Here is a 22,917-nt window from a genome sequence, read left to right on the forward strand (position 1 = left end):
CCAGCTCGTTCCTCACGGCAAAACGGACACAGCCATCCCGTGCACAGCCGATCGGCGCCACCACGGCGCTCACGTCCCAGATCCACCCTGCCACCTCCTTCGTGCCTCACCTCGAAGCCACCTGGCTCCTCCTTCAGATTTCACTTCCTTCTCTAGGCCACTCCACTCTCCAGCCGACTGGGCGGGACCTCGTCCGGAGAGGGGAAGAAAGAAGAAGTTCTCGGTACACCACCAATGTACGAACAATAAACATGCATCCTACACCTCCCGACACATGTAGCGTCCATTTACCGAACAACCTGGCTAAACATGCATTTAATGGGGGATCTGGGCTAATCCTATATTTAGTAACACACTAATGGCCATTTCCACAACAATATATATATATATATATATATGTCAATTTTAGAAATTATACCTGTCTTGACCTTTTGACCTCAAAAAAAAATGGTGGTTGAATTAATTGATCTGAGATGCAAATCCTGTTCAAATTTCAAGTCAATCGTATGAAAATTGACGATTTTGGAATGTGTACCTAAGTTGTTGACCTTTGGCCTATGTTGACCTTTTAGCATATGCTGACCTCAAAAACAAGTGTTGGTTGTATTCAGTGAGCCGATATGAAAATCCTGTTCAAATTTCAAGTCAATCGGATGAAAATTGACAATTTTAGAAATTCAGCCCATGTTGATCTTTTGACCTATGTTGACTTCAGTGACCTGATTTGCAAATGCTCTTCAAATTTTCAAGCGAATCGGTTGAAAATTGAAGATTTAAAAAAAATCTGAAAAATTTGACCTTAGGCCTACCTTTTGACCTTTTAAAAATAAATAGGATTCTGTCAGGCCATCAACTACACCATTTGGTTAAGTTTAGTGAAGATGTTTAAAATTGTGACCTGTATGTGATTAAACGTGGAGCGGATCGACAAACAAACGTCAAAACGTAAACATGTCCAAAAAAAAAAATGTTTTGCCAAGTAACAAACAAGTCTAGCTACATTCAAAGGACAACACCCCCATCTCAAATAAATAAATAAATCCTCCAGCACGCGACATGGCTGGGTGCCTTCCGGCACCCTGGCGATGCCACCCACAAGCACGTGGAGAGGGAATTGGGAGGGAGTGGTGCACTCTGAGGTGATGGGTGTACCAATGATATTGACTCGTGCAACTTATGGAGACGGATTTGGGGTGGAGCGGTGCACAGAAATTGATTTATTAATTGCATAATTAAAATAAATATGGATCGTAAAATAACCGATTTCTCAATCAATTGCCTGATAACATACCTAAACCACCACTATTTCATCCAATGTAACTTTTTGAAAATTAAGTAATTTGTTGAAAAATGAATTGATTAATCAATAAATCCAAAATAACCATAAAGACAAATCACTTGTTCACTATCCTGTCCAAATATCACCTTCCAAGCTCAAAAGGTGCCTGAGATAGTGCCCAGATGAGAAATAAAACAAATAATTAATAAATGGATAATATTTAAGAAATCAATTAATTGATTAATTTAAAAATACCGTTTTTGCCAAAGCACATCTTCACTTTTGTCCCCAAGGGAAGTTGAAATATCGCCCAACCAAGAAGACAAACAAACAAACGGATTAAAAACTGAGTACTCCCTTCATTTTGCGCCCGATGATGTCATGCATTGCTTCGATATGGAATTGGAAAGGAGCGGTGTACAACAAACAAACAAAAGAAGTAAAAACTGAGTACTCCCTTCCTTCAGCACCCGGCGATGACGTCATGCACCCCACGCAATGTGGGCAATTTTCCAGCCCAGATTTTCATGCACCACGCGCAATGCCCAGCGATTTCAGACGAGACAAAAATTGAACTTCTTGGTCGAAATTCAAAGAGTGACGTCTGGCACAAGCGGAACATTGCACATCACCCACCCAAAATGAATGTTCTTGAGTGGCCCAGTCAATGTCCTGACTTAAACCCAATTGAACATTTATGGCGAGACTTGAAGATTGCTATCCATCAACGATCCCCATCAAACTTGGCAGAACTAGAGCAATTTTCACGTGAAGAATGGGCAAAGACTTCACCATTCCACTGAGCAAAGCTGGTAGAGACCTTCCCATAAAGACTCATAGCAGTCATTGCTGTAAAAGGTGCTTCCACTAAGTACTGAGCTTAGGGGCTGAATACTTTTGTAACCAGTGAATTTTGATTTGTACATGCTTTTTGCAGGTATTCCTGGCATGTAACCTCCTTCAACTATAAAATTGTTTAGTTTGAGTTCTTCAGTTATGAATCAAAAAGTTCATTTGGAAAAATTGCTTCTACATAATTCAGAATTCATCTAAATGTGTCATTAGTAGGGGGTGAATACTTTTACAAGCCAATGTGTATGATAATTTAAACCAAGCTGCTGATTACACAATGTGACACTGTTTTCGTCTTTAATTATAAAACCACAAACTCGTTCTAAACTATTCCAATGGACTGGGAGATTTTATGTGTGTATGAATAACCATCAAGATACTCTTTCCATCCCAGCCATTTTGAAACTGAGATTTTCACTAAATTTGCTCACGGCGATGGCCACATCCCTCTATAAAGTTTTGAGATATTCTGCTCACAGACAGACAAACAGGAGTGAATACATCATAACCACCATACACCTTGTGGTGGAGGTCACAATCGATTTTATCAATCCAAAGTTGGCTTTTTTTTAACGAGATGTCAGTGAGTGTTTTTAAGAATTAGCCCATCGTCTGAGCAAAAGGAGGAAATGTGTTGTGCAAAGGTCAAAGATGGAAGGCACTGCAGATAGACGATGGACAAATCACCACGAAACATATTGTATTTGAATCTTTAGTCACATCATTTGGAAAGAAGTGTTCCAATGGAAGGCAAAAACAGCACTAATCATCGATGGCCTTATACAGTAGATCCTGTTAATCATCACTTTCAATGGGACCATGACAGGGTGAAAACCTTAATTTCCTATTATAAAAAACAGCATTGATGTTAAAGATCCCACAGTGTCTTTTGATGAAGGGTAGTGAGTTCTTGCCAGCATCCTGGCTAAATTTTAAATTCCTGCCCAAACGAGGTAGCTCTGCAACGTCAACCTCCAAGTTGCAACTGACAGCACATCATCCACCGTGGACCAATGGCCCATAGCAGAGCCTGGATAAGTAACAACAGGCTTTTCTGCATGTTTAGCTGTCTAGAACCTTGGGTGACACTAAGGTTCCTATCGTGTGCTTCCTTTTCGGCTGCTGGTTGCATCATTGGTTAGGGAACGGCTGTGCCGCTGATGTAGTGCTCCTATTACCAGTATACTGGTGCTCATTTCGCCGACCTCGGAAGGATGACAGGCTGAGTCAACCCCCTGGTGTTAATTCAGTGGCCAACGGGACTCAAATCCAAGCTCGAACCACCCTACCCGCTAAGCCAACACCAGGCTATGGCTCAAAGGTGAAACTCAAGACATTGATGTCCTTGGCCTGAATACCTTGAGTAACCAAAACAGCCACGTAAGTGGATTGTCAAATCTCACATTTAACCCGAGTCGTGGTTGCTAATCGATTTGTAATACAATGTAGCAAGGCTTTTTGTTGCTTGGTTGGATTTGTTGCGACAATCACACTGAGTCTCTCCAAAATTATTATTCAAAAAAATAATATTTTCTTATTAAATGATCAGTAGAAAGTTGTCATTTTTTTTCATTCCAATCATATAAATGGTCATTAAAAAAAAAAAGACACTTTATTTAGATACAAGAAAGGGAAGAGGCATCTTAAAGAGAAGAATATTTATCAAAACTATAATTGTGCGGTGCAATTAACTCTGAGATGTACAAAGTGCAAGACGAAAATGTACAGGACAAAGAGCAAGTACACGCAGCACCTTGTACAAGAGAAATGGACGTTTTCATCATTGGTGCTTGTGCTGCACAAACTCGCCAAGGAACATGTTATCGGCGAAATCCTCACAAACGTCGGACACTTCTTGGGAAACGGCCTCCACGGCTTCGGTCAAAAGGTCTTCCGATAGGCTGGAAAGAAGATACCACACAAAGCACCAGTTTTCTGCAGATTTCCATCTTTAATGAGCCAAATAAAATATCTGGTGAAATCAGTTGCTTCTGTAAATAGGGAATGCAAATGAAAATTAAGAAATAATAATACTACTACTAATAATAAACCACTGAAACTTGCTGCTTCCACCATGGTATAAAAAGGGGGGAGGGGGTGGAGATTGAAGATTTCTGGCAACTCCCTTCAACTAAAATGGGTTGCATGAAAGCGAGCCATTTTTTTCAACTTGGGCAAAATACTGCGCCCTGTGATCTGCAATCTCAATGCCCAAAGGCTTCAAGTAAACCATCGTGGCTTACATAGAAAAATAATATGAAACAAACTCAGAATCAGATTTTGATTCTACAAACAAAAATTTTAATTTTTTTTAAAGATCATCTTTTTCTTTTGGAAACAATTGAGGCTTGGGGAAGAGGAGAACATAATAGAAGGGAACAAAATAGAAAGGGGGTAATACCAACAGCAGAGTATTGGTGAGAGTGAAATCAAGGGGTGGGAGAGGACACATGGGAATGAACAAGCTGCACACAAACTGAATGAAACAGCAAGAAGAAGGGGAAAGTGAGGATGAAACAGAAAATGAACAAACCAACTGACAACGAACAAACGAAAAGAGGTGAGGGAGAGGGGTGGGGGAACACAAACTGGAAAAGAGAGTGCTTGGTAATGGGGTCATTTTGGGTAGAGATCATGAGTATGGATGGGGAATGAGCTATGGTAGTGGTGAACAGCTGTCTTGAAGTCCTGGAGGGAAGAATGGTTCCACATGTGAGAAAATGAGGAACAAATGAGTGGAGGTGAGCAGTGAGCCTGTTTTTTTGGAGTCCAACAAGAAGAGGGTTACTGGTAGATCATATGTGCACCCTGCAAAAACCTGGGAGGGACAGAGCCAACATAGGGCAGAGCGTGCAAGACCAAAAAGGAATCGATAGAACACAGAGAGGCCACCAACTTGTCTGCAATGTGAGAGTAACAGGCCAAGACGATCAGCTTCATCATAGAAGATCCCAATGATTTTGAGGGCCTTACTTTCCACAGCATCAATAATGGCAAGGTGTGAGGCAGGTGTGCCAGTCCAAAGGGGAGAGCAGGACTATCAAGCTGTGAAGGAAGGTCTTGTAGGTTGGCAAAAAGTTCAGATTGGCCAAGGAAAGACCTTGCATGACAAAGGATGCACAGTTGGTGGCTGGCTTTGGAGGTCATCTTGGAAAGATGGTTGATGGTGAAGCACAAAAGTTTGAGTGACAACTTCTTTAAGTGGTTTGTTTCGGAAGTAGATGGGATGGTTTGCCAGATAGTCCTTTTGGAGAGATAGGGTGAGGTTGAATCGAAAAAGTTTCACTTTCAATTCAAAAATAAATAGAAATTATCAATTTTTGTGACATAAAAAGATAATTGAAGGTACAGGTGTTTCTGTTCCCCTTTAAGGGTGATCTTCTCATTCGATACAATAAATTCATTTTTTCTAACTTACCCATCTGCAAATTGCATCTGAAAATAGTTTGTCAACACAGCTCTCAAATCTGCTCGTGCTCTGAAGATCTCATTGCACCTTTTTGAAAAGAACAGGCAATTGCATGCCAGTACCCAAAATGAATTTGTGCCTCCTGGTCTGGAGATTATTAGTTCCCGGTAACCTTTTTGCCAGCATGATGTATGGTGAATGACTGCTTCGAGAAGCAGCTCTGTGACCATATTCTCCTATAAGAGTTGAAGGCAGAGCCACTGAAATGCCTTCATACACCAAGGGTAAGTGCTCTCTTTCAGGTGAAGCGATTCCTCGTGATCATTTTTATGGACTGATATCGCATTTTGCATGAGAACATATTTGTACTCATCAAGTCCCAATGCCCAACAGAAAACTCTGTGCACTTTTATTCTTATCCACCCTATTAGATTCTGCCAAAAGTTAAACACAAGACTTGCATAATGGATGACGTTCAGAACAACACACCTCTCTGCAATGTTCCAGGGGTCAAAGCCTCCGATGACATCATGGTTGATTTGCCTCAGGTGGTGCATAAACCTCTGCCAGTAGTTCCTTATGTTTTGAAGTTCAGTTGGGCGAACCGAGAGTTTCACCACACTGCTAAACCCTTCAGTGTTCCGATTGATGTGTGCGGGCTTGGATGGCTCGAAGGTAATCCCATCTTTCAAGGTCGGCTCTGAGCATTCAGTTTAACATTCACCAATTAAATCTGTATTTAACACACTATTTGATATATATATATATATATATATATATATATATATATATATATATATATATATATATATATATATATATATATATATATATATATCTCCAGTTTCATTTACCTCGTGAATTGCAAATAGTCTGATGGTGTTCATTTCCACAACTGATTATCATTGCTAAAAATGATTCTGCTTTCCATGAAAATAAAATATATTGTCTCATGTTTAGAGGAAGCATTAATGGCATACCTTGAATGGGGAATGGATGATGGCTCAGTGAGTGGCACCTCATGGTTGTTGGTGATTAGTACAGGTTGTGGTGACACGGTCACTTGCTTGCTTGGCACAGTAAGAAATGCTCCTGTAATACCAGCTCAAATTCATTCAAATGTGTTTGTGACAGATACAAAGACCTTTTCCCTTGTATCCCCATAAATTTTCTGTCAAACGCGACATGTGTCGGCGGGTACAATGTTAAAGCATCCACCATGAGCACTGCAAGCACCAAAATAAATTCCCGTTAATTATTTCACTCCGAGAAAAACTGTTGCACTGCTATAATGATTAATCTTCAAACAGGTACTGGTTTATCAATGACCTTACCTGTCAACGAGTGCCCCACAGGTGAAACCAGGTCAGCATATTTTACCTCAGCCCATTTCCTCTTGATATCGTTTTGCTCCCGCTGGTAAAAAAAAATTAATAAATAAGCATTACAACTACAAAAGAAATAAAAACAAATATCAATACGAGTTCATCTCTCAACAGGTATTCCAAGTGAGGTTGGAAACAAACGACAGATCGTCGATGAACAACCACCAATGTGGGGCAGATGCATTGAATGAAAAGAGAAAGATAAGGGAATGTGGATAAATCAACCAATTTTCCACTTGCAGTTTCATCTAACCCAATGATGTTCTTGGGAGGGGTTAAGTGACTTTCAGGCCACCCTTTACATGCAAGACTTCATGCACAATACCAAGTGGTCCACACCACGATTATACGTCCTACCTCCATATCATTCAGTCGCTGAAGCATCTCATCCAGGGAAAGTCTCTGCTGAGGAAGCTGCGTTTCAAAGCCAAACATCTCCGTTCGCAATCTCAGCTCATCATCGATGGCTTCTGTGAGTAGGTCCTGCAGAACAACTTCAATGAGCAACTCCAAACTCCGTTTCACCTGCAACAGGAGAGTTGGCATGGCGGTCACGGCGACACCGTGTACTTAAACTCACAATTTTCCATTATCTCACAAAGACTCCTCAAATGCCGTTATTAATCAAATTTACTCACAAAATGAGAAGAAGAAGAAAAAAGAAAAAAAAAGCTCTAAAGCAAAATACTTTTACACTGGGGAGAAGTAAAGTTAAAGAGCACCATGCAAATCAAGTGTGAAGTACACACAGTGACATCACAACACGTTTCACCTCACGAACACGATCTAAACATACTCGTCGTGATGTAATGATGTTATTACCTTCAGGTCTATTTCGCTCGAGAAAGATGGCGTCGAAGAACTCTCCTGTCGTTTGCAAACTGCATCGAGCGTCTCTGCAATTTGCTGTCAGCAGACAAATGTGGCCATCTTTTGACTAAATCAACACAAAATCAATTCCATCTCCAACTTAACCAACATACGTTTGACTATGCCGAGAGAATTTGCGTAATGCTTCCACCATGATCTCCTTTTTAAAGTTTCAGGTGTGAATGACCTCATTTAGTCCCTGGATTGCCAAGAGAAAGAGAAAAAACAAGTGCAATGCAGCCTGAAAACATGTTCAATTCAACGAAGTTTGTTGCACAAAAATCTTCAAAACACAAAATGCAGAACAACGCCGCAAATTTACTATTTAATTGCTCCGACTTTTAGATACCAATGATGTTATCGCCGGCAGAAAATATTCAATGAAGCGTTCATCATTAACTGGGGATAAGATTCATCTCAGTTAACATGAGAACTGTATAGTTTTGCAGAAATGGCTAAAATGTTTGACAAATATTGCCATTGCCTCTTCGTACAAGAAGCTTAATCTACCAATACTCCAAATCCATTTCAAACAAAATCAATGCTTGAGATGAACCCTGATGAATGTTAAGATGCATCAGGTAAGCAGGCCTGACCTGTGCTTTCTGCAGAAATGGTTCAAGCCGTGTTTGGAAGACAGTGTCAGCAAATTCCATCCACTTGGCGGGAGGACTGTCTTCCGACCTGTATGGAGAACAAAATGACAAATACAATTCAATATTGTCCGACTTTTCAATATGAGGTGTGACACAAACTAATCGAGCTCAAACCAACCAGCTGTAAGAAGTTGTCAGTAATCACAAGAGTGAGAATTGCTTTGCAAGACATGTCCCCTACCTATGTGATATTTTCCAAGTCCAAAAAGGGCATAACTGTGAAAAATTAATGAAACGCCCTGAAACTCGAATTTGTTCTGTAACCTATCAAAATAAAGCCATGTACCAGGTTTCAGTTGAATATGTTAAAAGGTATGGGAAAAGTCTGAAAAAGCACAGGTGGGACGGAGAGCAAACCTATCATTCCCTCCAGTGAAACCGGTAGGGGACAAAATAAAAAAAAAAGGGCTCAGTTTTGGGAAAGTCAGCTCTTTTCATGCTGTCTCTCCCAGGTTTCTGCAAGGTGCACAGTTCTGGTGAAAGTAATATCTAGGCTCGAAGCTTCCACTCATTTGTTCCTCTTTTCTCTCACCTGTGGAACCAACTTCCTCAGTCTGTTCAATCTCATTTTTCTCTCTCGGGCTTCAAGATTACTGTTGACCTCCCCCCATCCATTCCATCTTTTCCACCCTCTCTCCAAGCCTTCTCCCCAAGCCCAACTCTTTCTGAGTTTCCAGGTTATGGGGTCTCCAGCCACTCTCTCACCCTCTCTTTATTTGGGTCATTTAATCTTTTGTATTTTTGTTCCATTTCTGTTTCTTCCCCAGGTCTCCCTTCTACTTCTGTGATTGGGAGTTAGCATTTCCATCAAGTTTGTTCAACCCCTGTGTCCTCTATCCCTCCCCTTGCTCTAGTTCTTCCCAGTATCCTTTCTTCCTCCAGGTCTCCCTCAGTTTTATCCCTCTACCATGCTGTTGGTGTGCCTCCCTCCCTCCCCCATATCCACTTATTATTTCCGCCACTGAAGGTGGACGGACGTTATGTTTTCACCTCTGTCTGTTTGGCTGTAAGCAAGACATATCAAAAGGTTCTGGACGGATTCAGACGAAACGTGGTGGACAGGTTGGGTGTATGACAAGGATGAATTTATTAGATTTTGGTGAAGATCCGAATCCGGATTCGAGAATTTTTCAAGTGATTCGTCACTCTGAGATATAGGACCAAAAACTATATGTAGCACGGTATCTCAAAAAGTTAAGTTATGGACGTATTCAGACAAAACTTGGTGGACATGTTGGGTGTACGACAGACAAATTGGGTCAATTTTGGCAAAGATCCAGATCTGAAAATTTTTCAAGTGCTTCTTCACCATTGAGTGATATAGGGCCAAAAATGATATACAACATGATATCTCAAAAAGTTATGGATGAATTTGGGCAAAAGTTGGTGGACAGGTTGGGTGTGTGAAAAGGATGAGTTGATTCTATTTTGGTGACGATCCAGATCCGGATCCGAGAATCTTTTTTTTAAATTCTAAAAAGTGATTCTTCACCATGGAGAGATGGGACCAAAAACGATAGGGAGTATGATGACATTTCAAAAAGTTGTGGAAGATGACAACACTTGATGGATGAGTTGGTAAGGTGGCAAGAACAAGCAGATGAGATTTTGGTGAAGATATAAAACGTAAATTGTTCAGCCCGGTGGAGGTATACTCTCAACCGAGTGCCATTCTATTTTTCGTTCTATGAACTCCTGGGCCGTTCTGTGTTCTCGATCCTCCACGAGCCTTGACCCTACACAAAGAAATCCACGTTGAGCCTGGAATCCACCATTTGTCATGCATGTTGTGTCAGTCACTTATTTTGTCAGCAGTCCACTTTTACCCTCGCCGAAAGGGTATTACATTTGGGTCCGTTTGTTTGTTTGTCCACACAGAACTTTCGTGTTTTTCTCCGCAACCGCTTGTTGGATTGAGACGAAATTTTCACCATTGATGAGACTACTCATGTAGAACGTTTTTATGCTAATTATGACATTACAGGTCACGTGGTGGGGCAGCTATGTTGGAAAAATTTGGACCTCTAATTGAAACTTGGCACAAAGCAAGTACTCCTCATGGAGAATGGGTGATATTTTTATGAAAGAAATCAAAAATCTTCTCTGAAATGGCGGAACAGATCGAGGCAAAACTTTACACATATGAATGCCTATCCATGAGGAACAAAAGGGTCACACATATGATGTCATAGGTCACATGGTTTGACAGCCATATTGGATTAACCCGAAAATCTACAAAAATACACTTCAAAAAAGTCCTGGCAAGGGCGAGCAATCTCTGATTGCTCTTTTTCTTGTTTTGTATACATCGTCAAAGCTTGTGGAAGAGCTAGAATTGGTACATTGAATGGATCAGCACACAATAGGACAAAAGGAACAGTTGAAAAGAGGCGGAAACACCAACAGCAAAGTTGAGAGTTGAAGGCCAAGATAGAGGCAGACTTGGACAAACAATGGGTGTGGGGAGGAATGAGGGGCAGAAGAGGATGCATGGGGTGGACAAGATCGATGCAGAAGGAAACTCTCAGGAGGGGAAACTGGAAATTTGGAAGGAGGGATTTGGTGGAGGTTAGGGGAAAGGGGGGGGAGGGAAATGAGGGGTAGAAAAGATCATGGTTTTGGATTGGGGATGATCTGAGATGGTGGTGAACAGCCATCTTGAAGACCTGGAGGGAAGAATGAAATTGAAGAGAATGTGGAAGTTGGATCCACAGATGTGGAAAAGAGGAACAAATGAGTGAAGGTGAGCAGTTATCCTGGATTTAGGTAGTTTTACCAGGAGGGGGTTGTTGATGGACCGTGTGTGTCCTGAAGAAACGTGGGAGGGGGTAAAGGGGAGAAGGCAGAGACCGCCGACCTGTCTGCAATGGCGAAATGGTAGACCCATCGACTCAGCTTCATAGTGGAAGATTCCATTAATCTTGAAGGCCTTGGTTTTCATGGCAACAAGATGAGCAACGTGTGAGGCAGGGGAGCCAGCCCAGAGGGGAGAGTAGTACTCCATCAACCTGCAGATGAAGGTCTTGTAAGTGTATCAGAGTTCAGGTGTTCCATGGAAGGACTTTGTACAACAGAGGATGCCAGTCGGTGGCTGGCTTTGGAGGTTTGCCCAAGAAAGATCAAGGCTGATTGTGAGACCCAGGAGTTTAAAAGACTGAACTTCTTCAAGAGGATTGTTAAGAAAGCAGATCGAATGGTTTGCAAGATGGTTCTTTCGGAGAGAGATAGTGAGAGCGTGAGATTTGAAACATATTCCAAGTTTATGACCACCTTGTGATTTTTTTTTTCAAGGTCTGAAGAGATGAAAGAGACTGCAACCTTCCTGTCTGAAAGATGAGGAATGCCACAGCAAAGGGTGGAGTCATCAGCAAATAGATGGAGGATTTTCCAGAGATTCAAAGAGATCATTTATGAACATCAAGAAAAGGACAAGGTCCAGAACACTGCCTTGGGGCACTCTGGCCTTGACAGGGAGAGTACATGAAAGGATTCTGTTGAGAGCCACATGTTGGTTAAGAGAGTAGAGGAAGTCAGTAAGCCAGGTGTGGAGTTGGCGTAGAAAGTTTGGAGAGTAAGGCAGGATGCTAGAATATCAAAAGCACAAAATAGGTCCAGGGAGATAGCCATAATCCCATGTTTGATATTGAGGGCCTCCATCCATTGTTTGTTGAGTGGAAGTAGAATTTCCAAGGTAGACTGACCTTATTTGAAACCAAATTGGTGATCTGTGATGAGGTTGTTGGAGAAAAGGAAAGATTTCCTATCAACTGCATTCATGGATTATATGACCTTTCTGATTATTAGAAGTATGCTGATAGGTTGTTAAGGGGATCAGTTTTTGCACCTTTTCTAGGTTACCTGCAACATAGTTCGAGGAACGTGGAAAACAAGCTCAAATGAGATAAGATCCTCGTCCTCTTAATGATGACACCATAAAAACGAATATGACGTCATTGTGATGTATCAGGTTTGCGATACATTATCTGTGCTAATGCCAGGCTTGATTCCCACAAACAAAATTCAAACAGCTTGTCTAGTTTTAGAGATAATGGTATAGGCGATTTCCATTAGCGGCGATATTATGACGTCAACTTTTTTTCTAGGAAGAATTTCCAAAATCGGAGATGGTTACTACCTGCATATACATTGCAAGTTTCACGAAGATCCGATGAAAACTCTGGGTTTTGAAACAAAAAATGTGAAAAAATAGGAATGAGGTCATAAAAATTGATATGACGTCAGAGTGATGTATCATATGTGCGGTAATTCATCTCTGCTAATGCCCTGTTTGACTTCCGCAAACAGAATTCAAAAAGCTTGCCTAGTTTCTGAGGTAATTTTTTTTTAGGCGATTTCCATTAGCGGAGATATTTTGACGTCATAACTTTTCTCCTAGGAGGAATTTTCAAAATCGGAGATGGTTACTGTCTGCGTAGGGAATTTTTACATAGATATGCCAAGTTTCAAGAGGTTTCGATGAAAACTGGAGGCTGTGAAACAAAAAAGTCCACAAGAAGAAGATGAAGAACAACAATGTGAGAAAGACTTGGAGATCCTCCACGAGAATCAAAATATAGGAATGACATCATAAAAATTGATATTACGTCATAGTGATGTATCATAAGTGTGGTAATTCATCTCTACTAATGCCCTGTTCAATTCTTGCAAACAGAATTCAAAAAGCTTGCCTGGTTTCGGAGATAATTTTTAGGCGATTTCCATTCGCAGAGATATTTTGACGTCATAACTTTTTTTTCTTGGAGGAATTTTCAAAACCGGAGATGGTTACTGTATGCGCAGGGTATTTTTAGATTTATATGCCAAGTTTCAGGAGGTTTCGATGAAAACTAGGCTGTGAAACAAAAAAGTCCACAAGAAGAAGATGAAGAACAACAACGTGAGTAAGACTTAGAGACCCTCCACGAGGATCTAAATATATATATATATATATATATATATATATATATATATATATATATATATATATATATATATATATATATATATATATATATATAGTTGTACATTTCTCGCCCGCCAGCGTGCGAACGACCGCGTCTTACCAATAGCGGTCGCTTCGCCCACCGAACGGACAATCCAGTCGTGACTTTCTGGAACAACGCCAGAAACCAGTCACGGGTGGGTTTTTAATCCCACCACGGCACAGTCCGTATTCTACCCGTGCGAAATAGGGTCAATCGCCGAATATCGATATACCTAAATACCTGCGCGGGTAACCTAACGAGGGACCGTACCTCGGCGAAGGCCTGCTTGGACACGAACCGCTTAAGCGGTCCGTTCCGTTCTGGGATAACCGAGCGGGTATTATGGCCAGACCCAATTCTATTTATCGGCTATTTAAAAACCAACTATATTCCGAGTGCAAGATGGGGCAGTTCAATGAGGGAATGGACGCAACAAACAGGTTTACATTCACACAAGGACATTTATTATAATAAAGCACATATACAATTAAAGAAGGCAAAACACATATGCACCTATACAAGCAACAAAAGCACGACAAAAGAACTACAACCGTCGACTTATTATGTACAGTCACTTGCACTTAACAGCAGTTCCTACTTATTAGACGGGCCCACGGACACACGTACGCACACACACACACCCAAGAAATGGTGGCAGAGGCCTTTAATAACGAGCTCCAGCTCGGAGGACAGGTGAGCTGAAACCCAGAGCCTATCTCGAACCTCTCCACCTCGTGTGGTCTTCAAGTTGTTCGAACCCAGACTCCAGCGAGAGCGAGCTGGATCCAAATGCTGAGCCGCGATCCTTCCCGAGTTTCCGTGAATCCTCCCGCGCTTCTCAACATGTGCTGGTGAGACGAGGCGCCGATCCTTCCCGTCGATGCGTCGCTTCCCCGAGGAACCACCTCCCGCGCTTCTCAACATGTGCTGGTGAGACGATGCGCCAAACCTTCCAGTCGATGCGTCGCTTCCCCGAGGAAGCACCTCCACGAAGAGGTCGATGAGTCGCACCAAGCTGGGAACCAAAATGGAGAACAAAGAGCTCCACGAACCGAGAAGAAGAAGCCACCACTCGCAGCTCGAGCCGAGCGACCGGCTTAACACCCTTCCAAACAGGGCAGCTTGAAGCAAAAAGCTCTCCTGAGCCAAGCAGAAGCCGAAGCTCACGGAACCGTCAAAGCAAAGAGCTTCCGAAGGCCTCAACCCTAACGCAAGCCAAGCAGGACCCGACGGTCTCCTGAACGACTCCCCTCAACTCCCTTCTCCAACTCTGCCCTTCCAACTGTCTTTTCAACTGTGCCCTTCCAACTCTCTGCCGAAGCAAAAAGCTTACTAACCAAGAACAAAGAAAGGATCTCGTCCTTATCCTTCTCCCGCCCTTCCCCCACTCCCGGCGTGACTCATGACTCATGCCCTCGTGCTCCATCCCCCGCTCAGTCACGGGTGGGAGGGAGTTGTTGACATCATGAGTCACGGGACGGCAGGGTTCTTATTGCTCTTCGCAGAAGAGGGGGAGGGATGTCTCCATTGTTCGTTCCCTAACTATTACATCGATCCGCAGCGCATCTAATCAATTTCTGAACATTTAAACGATGGAAGGTGAGCTATCTCGGGAACAAGCACTTATCGACATAGCTGACTAAAGGAACCTGTATGTTGTGTGCAATCGAATTCCAAATTTGTAACTAATATATATATATATATATATATATTATATATATATATATATATATATATATATATATATATATATATATATATATATATATATATATATATATATATATATATATATATATATATCGTTTTTGGCCCTTTCTCTCAATGGTGAAGAATCACTTAAAAATTAGAGTAGTCTGATTCAGATCTTGACGAAATCATTTTTTTTATTTGACCTTTCTGATTATTGGAAGTATGCTGATAGGTCTGTAGTTAAGGGGATCAGTTTTTGACCTTTCTGTTGAATTGAATCAATTCTCCCTTGTCACACACCCAACATGTCCACCATGTTTCATCCGAATCCATCCACAACTTTTTGAGATCTCGTGCTACATATCGTTTTTGGCCCTATCTCTCAATGTTGAAGAATCACTTTAAAAATTCTGCAAGTCGGATCTGGATCGGGATCTTCACCAAAATCTAATCTGTTCGTCCTTGTCACACAACCCAACCTGTCCACAAAATTTCATCTGGATCCGTGCACAACTTTTTGAGATATCTTGTACACAGACAAACAGACAGAAAAGGGTGAAAACATAACTTCCTTCACCTTCGGTGGTGGAGGTAATAAAAAAATGAAATAAAAAAGGTGAAAGAAAGGTAAAACAGTGGTGCAGTTGTTTGAACCAACTACTTGCTGCACACACAGCCTTAAGTGAACATTAGAAGATAAATCTGACAAAGATTAAGAATCCAAGCCAGTAACTCCATACAAAATTTTCAATGTATATAAATGGAGTACAATTTGTATGATGCGTTTACCGCTCGGGGATGTTATTGGACTTGGCGGAGTCACATGATGCAGGGGATGCACGTTCAACACGGATGGCCTGCTTTCTGGAACCGCCATTAAAATACTTACTTCCCTCCTGTCAACAGAAAGCATAATGAGCTAACGATTGCAAATTTTGACCAGTAGACAAAATGCAGCACACATTTAACTTCAGAGGACAAGTGGGAATCAACATCGCATCACACAAGTCGATAATTAATACAAACAACTAATAAAGACAAACAACTTGAAAATGTACTCCAAATAAACAGTTTTCTGGCAGACCAATTTAACTGAGCACTGTATGATTTTTTTTTTTAACCACCGCTCCCCTCCTCATATAATAATATGCTTGTTCATCCTCCTGTCTGTCTGTCTGTCTGTCTGTCTGTGTAACATTCCATTTCACCCATTGTTTGGACAGTTCACGTGACTCCACCCACAATTTCGACCTGAAAAATCAGATGGCCACCATGTTGATGCTTACTACTACGCGAAGTCAAAGACATCTTTGAAGCGGTCATATTCACAATCACCATGCTCTCTTTATAAGTTTTCCCGACAGTGTAAAATGACCAAAGCAACAGTTAAAAGCATTTTCAGCCAATTGGTGTCACGTTTCTTGTGAAGATAGGCCTCAGTGACCGAGGCAGTTATTTGGCGGTATCGAGTTTGTTGTCTATATACCGCCAAAGAACAAGGTGGCATTCTCTCAATCAGGGCTTTTTTCCATGGAGTTTACGTGGGTCCCTGCTATTATTTCCTATTTTCTCTTGTGATCTTGTGTCGCCGTGACCGCCATGCCAACTCTCCTGTTGCAGGTGAAACGGAGTTTGGAGTTGCTCATTGAAGTTGTTCTGCAGGATGTGACTATTTTCTCTTCAACGACTCGACCAGGGACCACAAAACACATGCCGTTATAAATATCTTTGTCCGAGGACTTCCGTGAATCTCGTGACATTGTGATAGAAAACATCCGTCATTATTTACTTTTAACGATGTGTGTGTGTATATATGCATCAGGAATAAGATAATTAGTTTTGGATCTCACGGTCACTTGAGAGTTGCCATTCCATGGGGTTTTCACATATCTTGCGGGATTGTGAGTTAGACAGGCAACCGTGACGGACCATGACATGTATGAGCTGTTTCAATCGTGATTTCTGTGACGTCGGTGACAGCATGGTAGGGGAGGGAAAAGCGTTAAATATTTTGCTGTTTTGATGTGGGAATGGCCGTTTGCTTTTATGAGTGGAAGGAGGGTGAGGACAAAGCTAGGAGGGGAGGTTGACGCTTTGAGGGTGTGGGAGGGGGGGAGTTAGGACTTTCTGTGTGTGTGTGTGTGTGGTGGGGGGGGTTTAGGAGTTGTGGTGGGTTGGGCATTGAAGGCTTGGAGTGGAGAGGGGATTGTTGCCTTTGTGTTGGGAGGGGGAGTCAATAATGGGGTTGATGACAAGGTCACATACAGTATTATATTGCGTGGATGTTTCATGGGTTCCTGCTGGTAAAAATAATAATAATAATAATAATAATAATAATAATAATAATCCATCTATCCACCCACTGGGACCATAATATTAGAAGGAAATTCTAAAAGAACTTCAGTTCCTGTAGACCACTGGGACCATAATATGCAGAGTCCCAGTGGATCTATCCATCCACTGGGACTCTACACTATGTGCAGAGTGTTGGTGCTGCCTAAGGAGTCTCCTTCGCTATTGGGCACAATCCTGGACAGGTCGCTACTCCGACACTGGATACCAGCAAGCTGGCACTCATTTTGCCGACCTCAGAAGGATGACAGGTCTTCAACCCACCTGGTATTAATTCAACAGCCAAGTAGGATTTGAACTCAGGATCTTAGGATCCCAAGCCCACCACCCTAACCATTAAGCCAACACCAGGCATGATAATAATAATGATAGTCATAATTGGATTTATATAAGCACCTTTTGTCTGTGGATACATGGTGCAAAAAGAAAGAGAAAGTGAGAAAAAGAAATGGGGGACTTGAGGGTCAAAGGGTCATGAAAGAGCAAATGGAGGTGCTGCCTGTGGAGTGCTCAATCCACAACACACTTTTAAAAGAAATATTCGAACCGAAGTCATTCCACGCAGAACTGTCTCCAGAGAGCCCGAATCATAGTTTTTTTTTTTAATCGTTCGGCAATATCACCAACTCCACGCTCAATGAATTGTAATGATCCTTGTCAGTGACGAGCATACATGGCCTCACCATCTCTGTGGCTAGTCGAGGCTCGTGGAATATCGAGGGCTTGGAAAGAGAAAAAGATAATAAAGGACAAAAGAGCTTTGAGCCAACCACCACTCTGCAGTCGATGGTCCTGGTTTGCAAGCGCAGAGAAATGCACACACGCACGCCTTCCTTCTCTGAATCAACCCGCATGCCCACATCTCCACGACATCACCATTCAGACGCTTGTGTGCAAGGAGAAAATCTGCACACCCAACAGAAACCTGGCAGCAAGGAGCTGAAAGCGCATAGCCAGCGTCGGCACTCAGCAGGGAGAGGGTATGGGTTTTGAAAACAGTTTGGCCCGTGGTGTTGGAGAGAGACAGAAGCAAGAGAGCAGAGACCGAAGCAGTTTCATGTTTATAAATCCACAATCTGCAAGTGTCATCCTGCCTGTGTCAAACGTGTAATATTCCGAACGTTTCATGGTGAACGTGGACAGAGCGTCGAGTGAGGAGAAAGACGAAGCGACAGCTACAATGACCGCTGGAATAGTCAATAGGTGGACTAGTCGAGCGTACCGAAATATTATATTGATAGGTCAAGTGGTTGAGGCAATTTATAATCATAAACCTAAAAAGTACTAAAAAATGTCGTTTTGATTTGGCACAAACAATGAGAAACCATTTAAGGAGGCAAAAATGATCATAAACCTTCGTCCTTTAATCATTCATTTTTGCTTTCAAAATAGGCAAAGAAAAGAATTTCTTTTGTCCCCGTGTCGTCCTCTTTATCGTCGATTCATTATCAGCATAAAACTGTCAATGTGAGTTTTCGTTTAAAAAAAAAAATGTTTCTCTTGGAGAAGCTGCAACATTAACCAAGCACACACATGCAGACAAATACAGGAGACAACACCGGACTTGATTACAGACAAACAGCTGCTGAGCTTGGTGGAAGTAATGAAACTTTCAGGGGCACTATGTGTGTCATCATTGTGACAATGCTTTCCTCTCCACATCAGCAGGTCAATTAAGGAAAAATTCCTCCCTCTCCATGGACACCAACCCACAGGGTTTAAACGCTGAGAGTCAAGCGAGGAAGCAGCATGTAAAGTCGGAATCGAACCACCAACCTCCCAGATTCAAAATGGATGCTCTAAACCATTACGTCAGCGAGTCCGGTCATTAAACGATGTTAATGTCCAGTCACAGTGCCAAGCAAATGGATAATATTGGTGAATGGGGGGGGGGGGAGGAATCATGGTTCCTGGAAGAAAAAAAAATCATCACGACAAATTGAAAAGACGACGAGGGAGTATGACAAAATTGGAACGAGCGAAGCCAGCGATACATTATGATTCATTCCCAGTCGAGATATAGACAGATAAATAAATAAAGCGGAGCATATAGAGCCTGAAGGTGTAAAATGTAAATTAGTCATTCTTACCTCAGCTGCTGGCTGCGTCGCTGAGCCTGTGGTCAAAGGTTGGAATTGGACTTCCCGTTTAATAAACGTCTGCGAATCACGATGGAAGGTGCTACACCGAGGCTCCGTGGCTTCAAGAGAAGCAACATCTTTTTCAAAATTTGATCCCAGTCGGTAAGGAATATCGTGATCTGTAATGACATGGGCATCTCCTGGGTTAAAGGAATCAAAAAAAAGAGCACATGGTTATTATCGACTGCTGGGAGTTATACGAGGTTATCTATAACTTGTAACATAAAGGATGAAAAATTAAGTTGTCATACATGATATTATTACAGAAACAATTATTTTGCATCGTAATGAAAAATATAAATCGTGAAGGCAATTATTTTTAATCACAAAGCACCAAATTGGTGTTGAAAAGGATGCAAGAACCACAAAGCGGAAAACACAAAAGTAAAACCAACACTACGTTCTGTCGAAAATAAATCGACTCAGAAAATCCAATGTTTTGACCACAGAGTGGCCTTCATCAGGAAGATCAGGATTCAACAAAGCCACACGAGCTCAGATCTTAAATGTCCTTCCGGAGGGCCAGAGCAACACAGACCAAGAGACTCATTCTTTGATGGTCCCAAACCGATCTCACCAACATGTGCAGGCATCATACCAGAGTGGGCTGTGATTGGCGACTCAAATCACTTACATATTTCACGTACATTTTAAATCTGCTATAAATTGTTTTTGATCAATTCCATGCACAATTTGCAAAGTAGCGATTGGGGAGGATTTCGTCAAAAAAAAATCATTGTTTTTTTTAAAGACCCAAAATGTATTTCAAATTTGAGAAGTTATAATGTCTTTTTATGTTAAAATAGCTCATCTTCCCTTGTTAATTCATAAACACGTATAATTCAGTATGCACAAGGGCATATTTCAGGACGCTCGACTATTCCACCTATCGACTATTCCAGTGGCCATTGCAGGTTATAGAGAAACAACAAAAGAGCAGTACACGAACCACTCGCGGGCATCTCCCTGAGCCTCGAGGTTGGCGCCCTATGCTGGGTATGCGTCTTCTGCTGCTTCTTCCTCGGATCTTTACGTGAAAGAGCGAACGTCTTTTGTTTCAGAACTTCATCCAGATGCTCCAACACCTTGCTGAGCTCCTATCAAATAGAATCCAAATGATTAATTGAAATGCTGCATAAATAGGATCGATTCATGGTCGGCATTGTCCTATGGAGCGTACATACTTTTCTACAGCGTTGTTAACCTGTAATCTCACCTCAATCTCTGCCATAATAGAAGCCACGGCATGCTGGTCGGGTTCCAGCCGTGCCGAGCACATTGATAGCTGTCGAATCAGCTCCCCAAGCTCTCGGCTCTGTGAAGGGAAGCCGTTCCTCACACCTCCGTCACACACTTGCCTAGAAAACATTCGCAAGGCTCTGACAGCCCCACGGTGAGCTGCTGAAAGTCGGATCTTTGCACGGCTCTAGAGACAAACATACGAGTGCCGATTGTTTCGTTTATACTGCTTGAGGATTCAAAGATCCACTAAATATGGCAAATAAGCTTATGAATTCAACAAAAATAACAACAACAAAAAACTTAAACAGAAGGTCCACTTTTATCACTTAATTAGAGCAGTTGTTCATCAAACATATTTAATGCACGATATAAAAACTTCAATTACTGAAAGGTCAAACAACAAAAACAGGTTTATGTTAACGCAGACACATTTACGTGAACACAACAAACACGGTTAGTCCATGTCTGCACTCCTGTTCAAACCTTCTTTGTATGTTTGATTGCTTGAGGCCCCAAATTGTTGATCTCCTCCTGAATTTCCCTTATCTACAAAGCAAAGGGAAGTTTTGGTAACAAGGTCACACCAGCTGCCACAGGTATGGTGATTCACAAGTTATTGCTGCTGTACGTCGTTCACCTGCTGATGCAGCATGTACAACACGCGAGCTCCTCGTTGTGCCGCCTCCCGTTTCTGCACACGTCTCCGTTGCACCTCCATGGGGTCAAGCGAACTGTCCTTCATCACAGCTGTCTCAAATACAGGACAAGAGGAAACGTTTGTTGCACCTCCAACATTATCACCTAATTACTCAGTGATGCTAGGATAATAATAATAACAATAATAATAATAATATTCCTTTCGTGCCGTGAAGGCAATTAGGGCTGCCGAGGCAGTTTCATTGGCAAGGAGTACAGTCCAGGACGGGTCGTCACTCTGACGCAAGTTACCGCGAATGGTTATTATTCCAGTACAGTGGTACTCATTTTGCCGAACTCGGAAGGATGACAGACCGTCACCTCACCTGGTGTTAATTTAATGGTCGACAGGGGCTCAAACTCAGGACCCTGAGGTCCCAAACCACCTGATGCTAGGATCCCAGGTTCCAATCACACATATCATGTTCATATTGCCCATTGGCTCCCAATGTCCTTGTATTTGATGGAAAAGTACATTTATCTCTTGTAATATCCTTGCATTACAAGTGACATACAGTGCTTTCAGAAAGTTTTCACATGCCTTGACTTTTCACATTTTGTTGTTACAGCCTGAATTTAAAATGGATTAAATTTACATTTTTTTGTCACCGATCTACACAAAACATCCCAAAATGACAAAGTGAAAACATGTTTTCAGAAATTTTGACAATTCTATTGAAAATGAAACACAGAAATATCAACTTACATAAGTCAATACTTTGTAGAAGTGCCTTTGGCAGCTTTTACAGCTTCGACTCTTCTTGGCTTCTTGGCTACATCAGTTTTGTACATCTGGATTTGGGGATTTTCTCCCATTCTTCCTTTCATATTTGCTCAAGCTCTATCAAGTTGGATGGGGAGCGTCGGTGAACAGCAATCTTCAAGTCTTTCTACCGATTCTCAGTGGGATTCAAGTCTGGGTTTTGGCTGGACCACTCAAGGACTTTCACATTCTTGTTCTGAAGCCATTCTAATGTTGCTTTGGCTGTATGCTTGCGGTCATTGTCCTGTTGGAATGTAAATCTTGACCGCAGTCGAAGGTCTTTTGCATTCTGAACCAGGTTCTCCTCAAGGATTTGCCTGTATTTGGCTCCATTCACTGTATCCTCTAGCCTTACAAGTCTCCCAGCCCCCACCGCTGAAAAGCATCCCCATAGCATGATGCTGCCACCACAATGCTTCATAGTAGGGTGATGAGCTGTGCTCAGCTTCCGCCAGACATAGCACTTTGCATTCAGGTCAAAGAGTTCAATTTTTCTCTCATCAGACCACAGAATATTTTGCCTCGTGCTCTCAGAGTCTTTCACGTGCCTTTTTGCAAACTCCAAGCATGCCGTCATGTTCCTTTTTCTCAGGAG

At 41.9% G+C, this 22,917-nt stretch overlaps 1 protein-coding gene across 11 annotated transcripts in view; it reads right to left on the reverse strand.

Annotated features, from left to right (window-relative positions):
- KIAA0753 (KIAA0753 ortholog) overlaps positions 1 to 22,917 on the reverse strand; it is a 133,625-nt gene that overhangs the window by 76,837 nt on the left and 33,871 nt on the right. For 7 of the 11 annotated variants that reach the window (XM_085878053.1, XM_085878048.1, XM_085878049.1 and 4 more), the window contains 12 exons: positions 21,501 to 21,610; positions 21,347 to 21,409; positions 20,838 to 21,047; positions 20,571 to 20,718; positions 19,571 to 19,740; positions 15,918 to 16,024; positions 8,392 to 8,479; positions 7,748 to 7,831; positions 7,283 to 7,450; positions 6,875 to 6,956; positions 6,521 to 6,632; positions 2,830 to 4,032 (listed from right to left, as the gene is read on the reverse strand). In XM_085878053.1, the coding sequence (XP_085734179.1) occupies positions 3,912 to 4,032; positions 6,521 to 6,632; positions 6,875 to 6,956; positions 7,283 to 7,450; positions 7,748 to 7,831; positions 8,392 to 8,479; positions 15,918 to 16,024; positions 19,571 to 19,740; positions 20,571 to 20,718; positions 20,838 to 21,047; positions 21,347 to 21,409; positions 21,501 to 21,610 (1,463 nt within the window). In that variant the 3' untranslated portion in view covers positions 2,830 to 3,911. Of the gene's footprint in view, positions 1 to 2,829; positions 4,033 to 6,029; positions 6,241 to 6,520; positions 6,633 to 6,874; positions 6,957 to 7,282; positions 7,451 to 7,747; positions 7,832 to 8,391; positions 8,480 to 15,917; positions 16,025 to 19,570; positions 19,741 to 20,570; positions 20,719 to 20,837; positions 21,048 to 21,346; positions 21,410 to 21,500; positions 21,611 to 22,917 lie in introns of those variants that run through there. The other 4 variants (XM_085878052.1, XM_085878050.1, XR_015057401.1 and 1 more) reach the window with 3 other exon arrangements.

This window comes from Eptatretus burgeri, chromosome 4, assembly GCF_056783735.1.
Source record: "Eptatretus burgeri isolate ZD-2024b chromosome 4, Ebu_testis_v1, whole genome shotgun sequence".
NCBI lineage: Eukaryota > Metazoa > Chordata > Myxini > Myxiniformes > Myxinidae > Eptatretus > Eptatretus burgeri.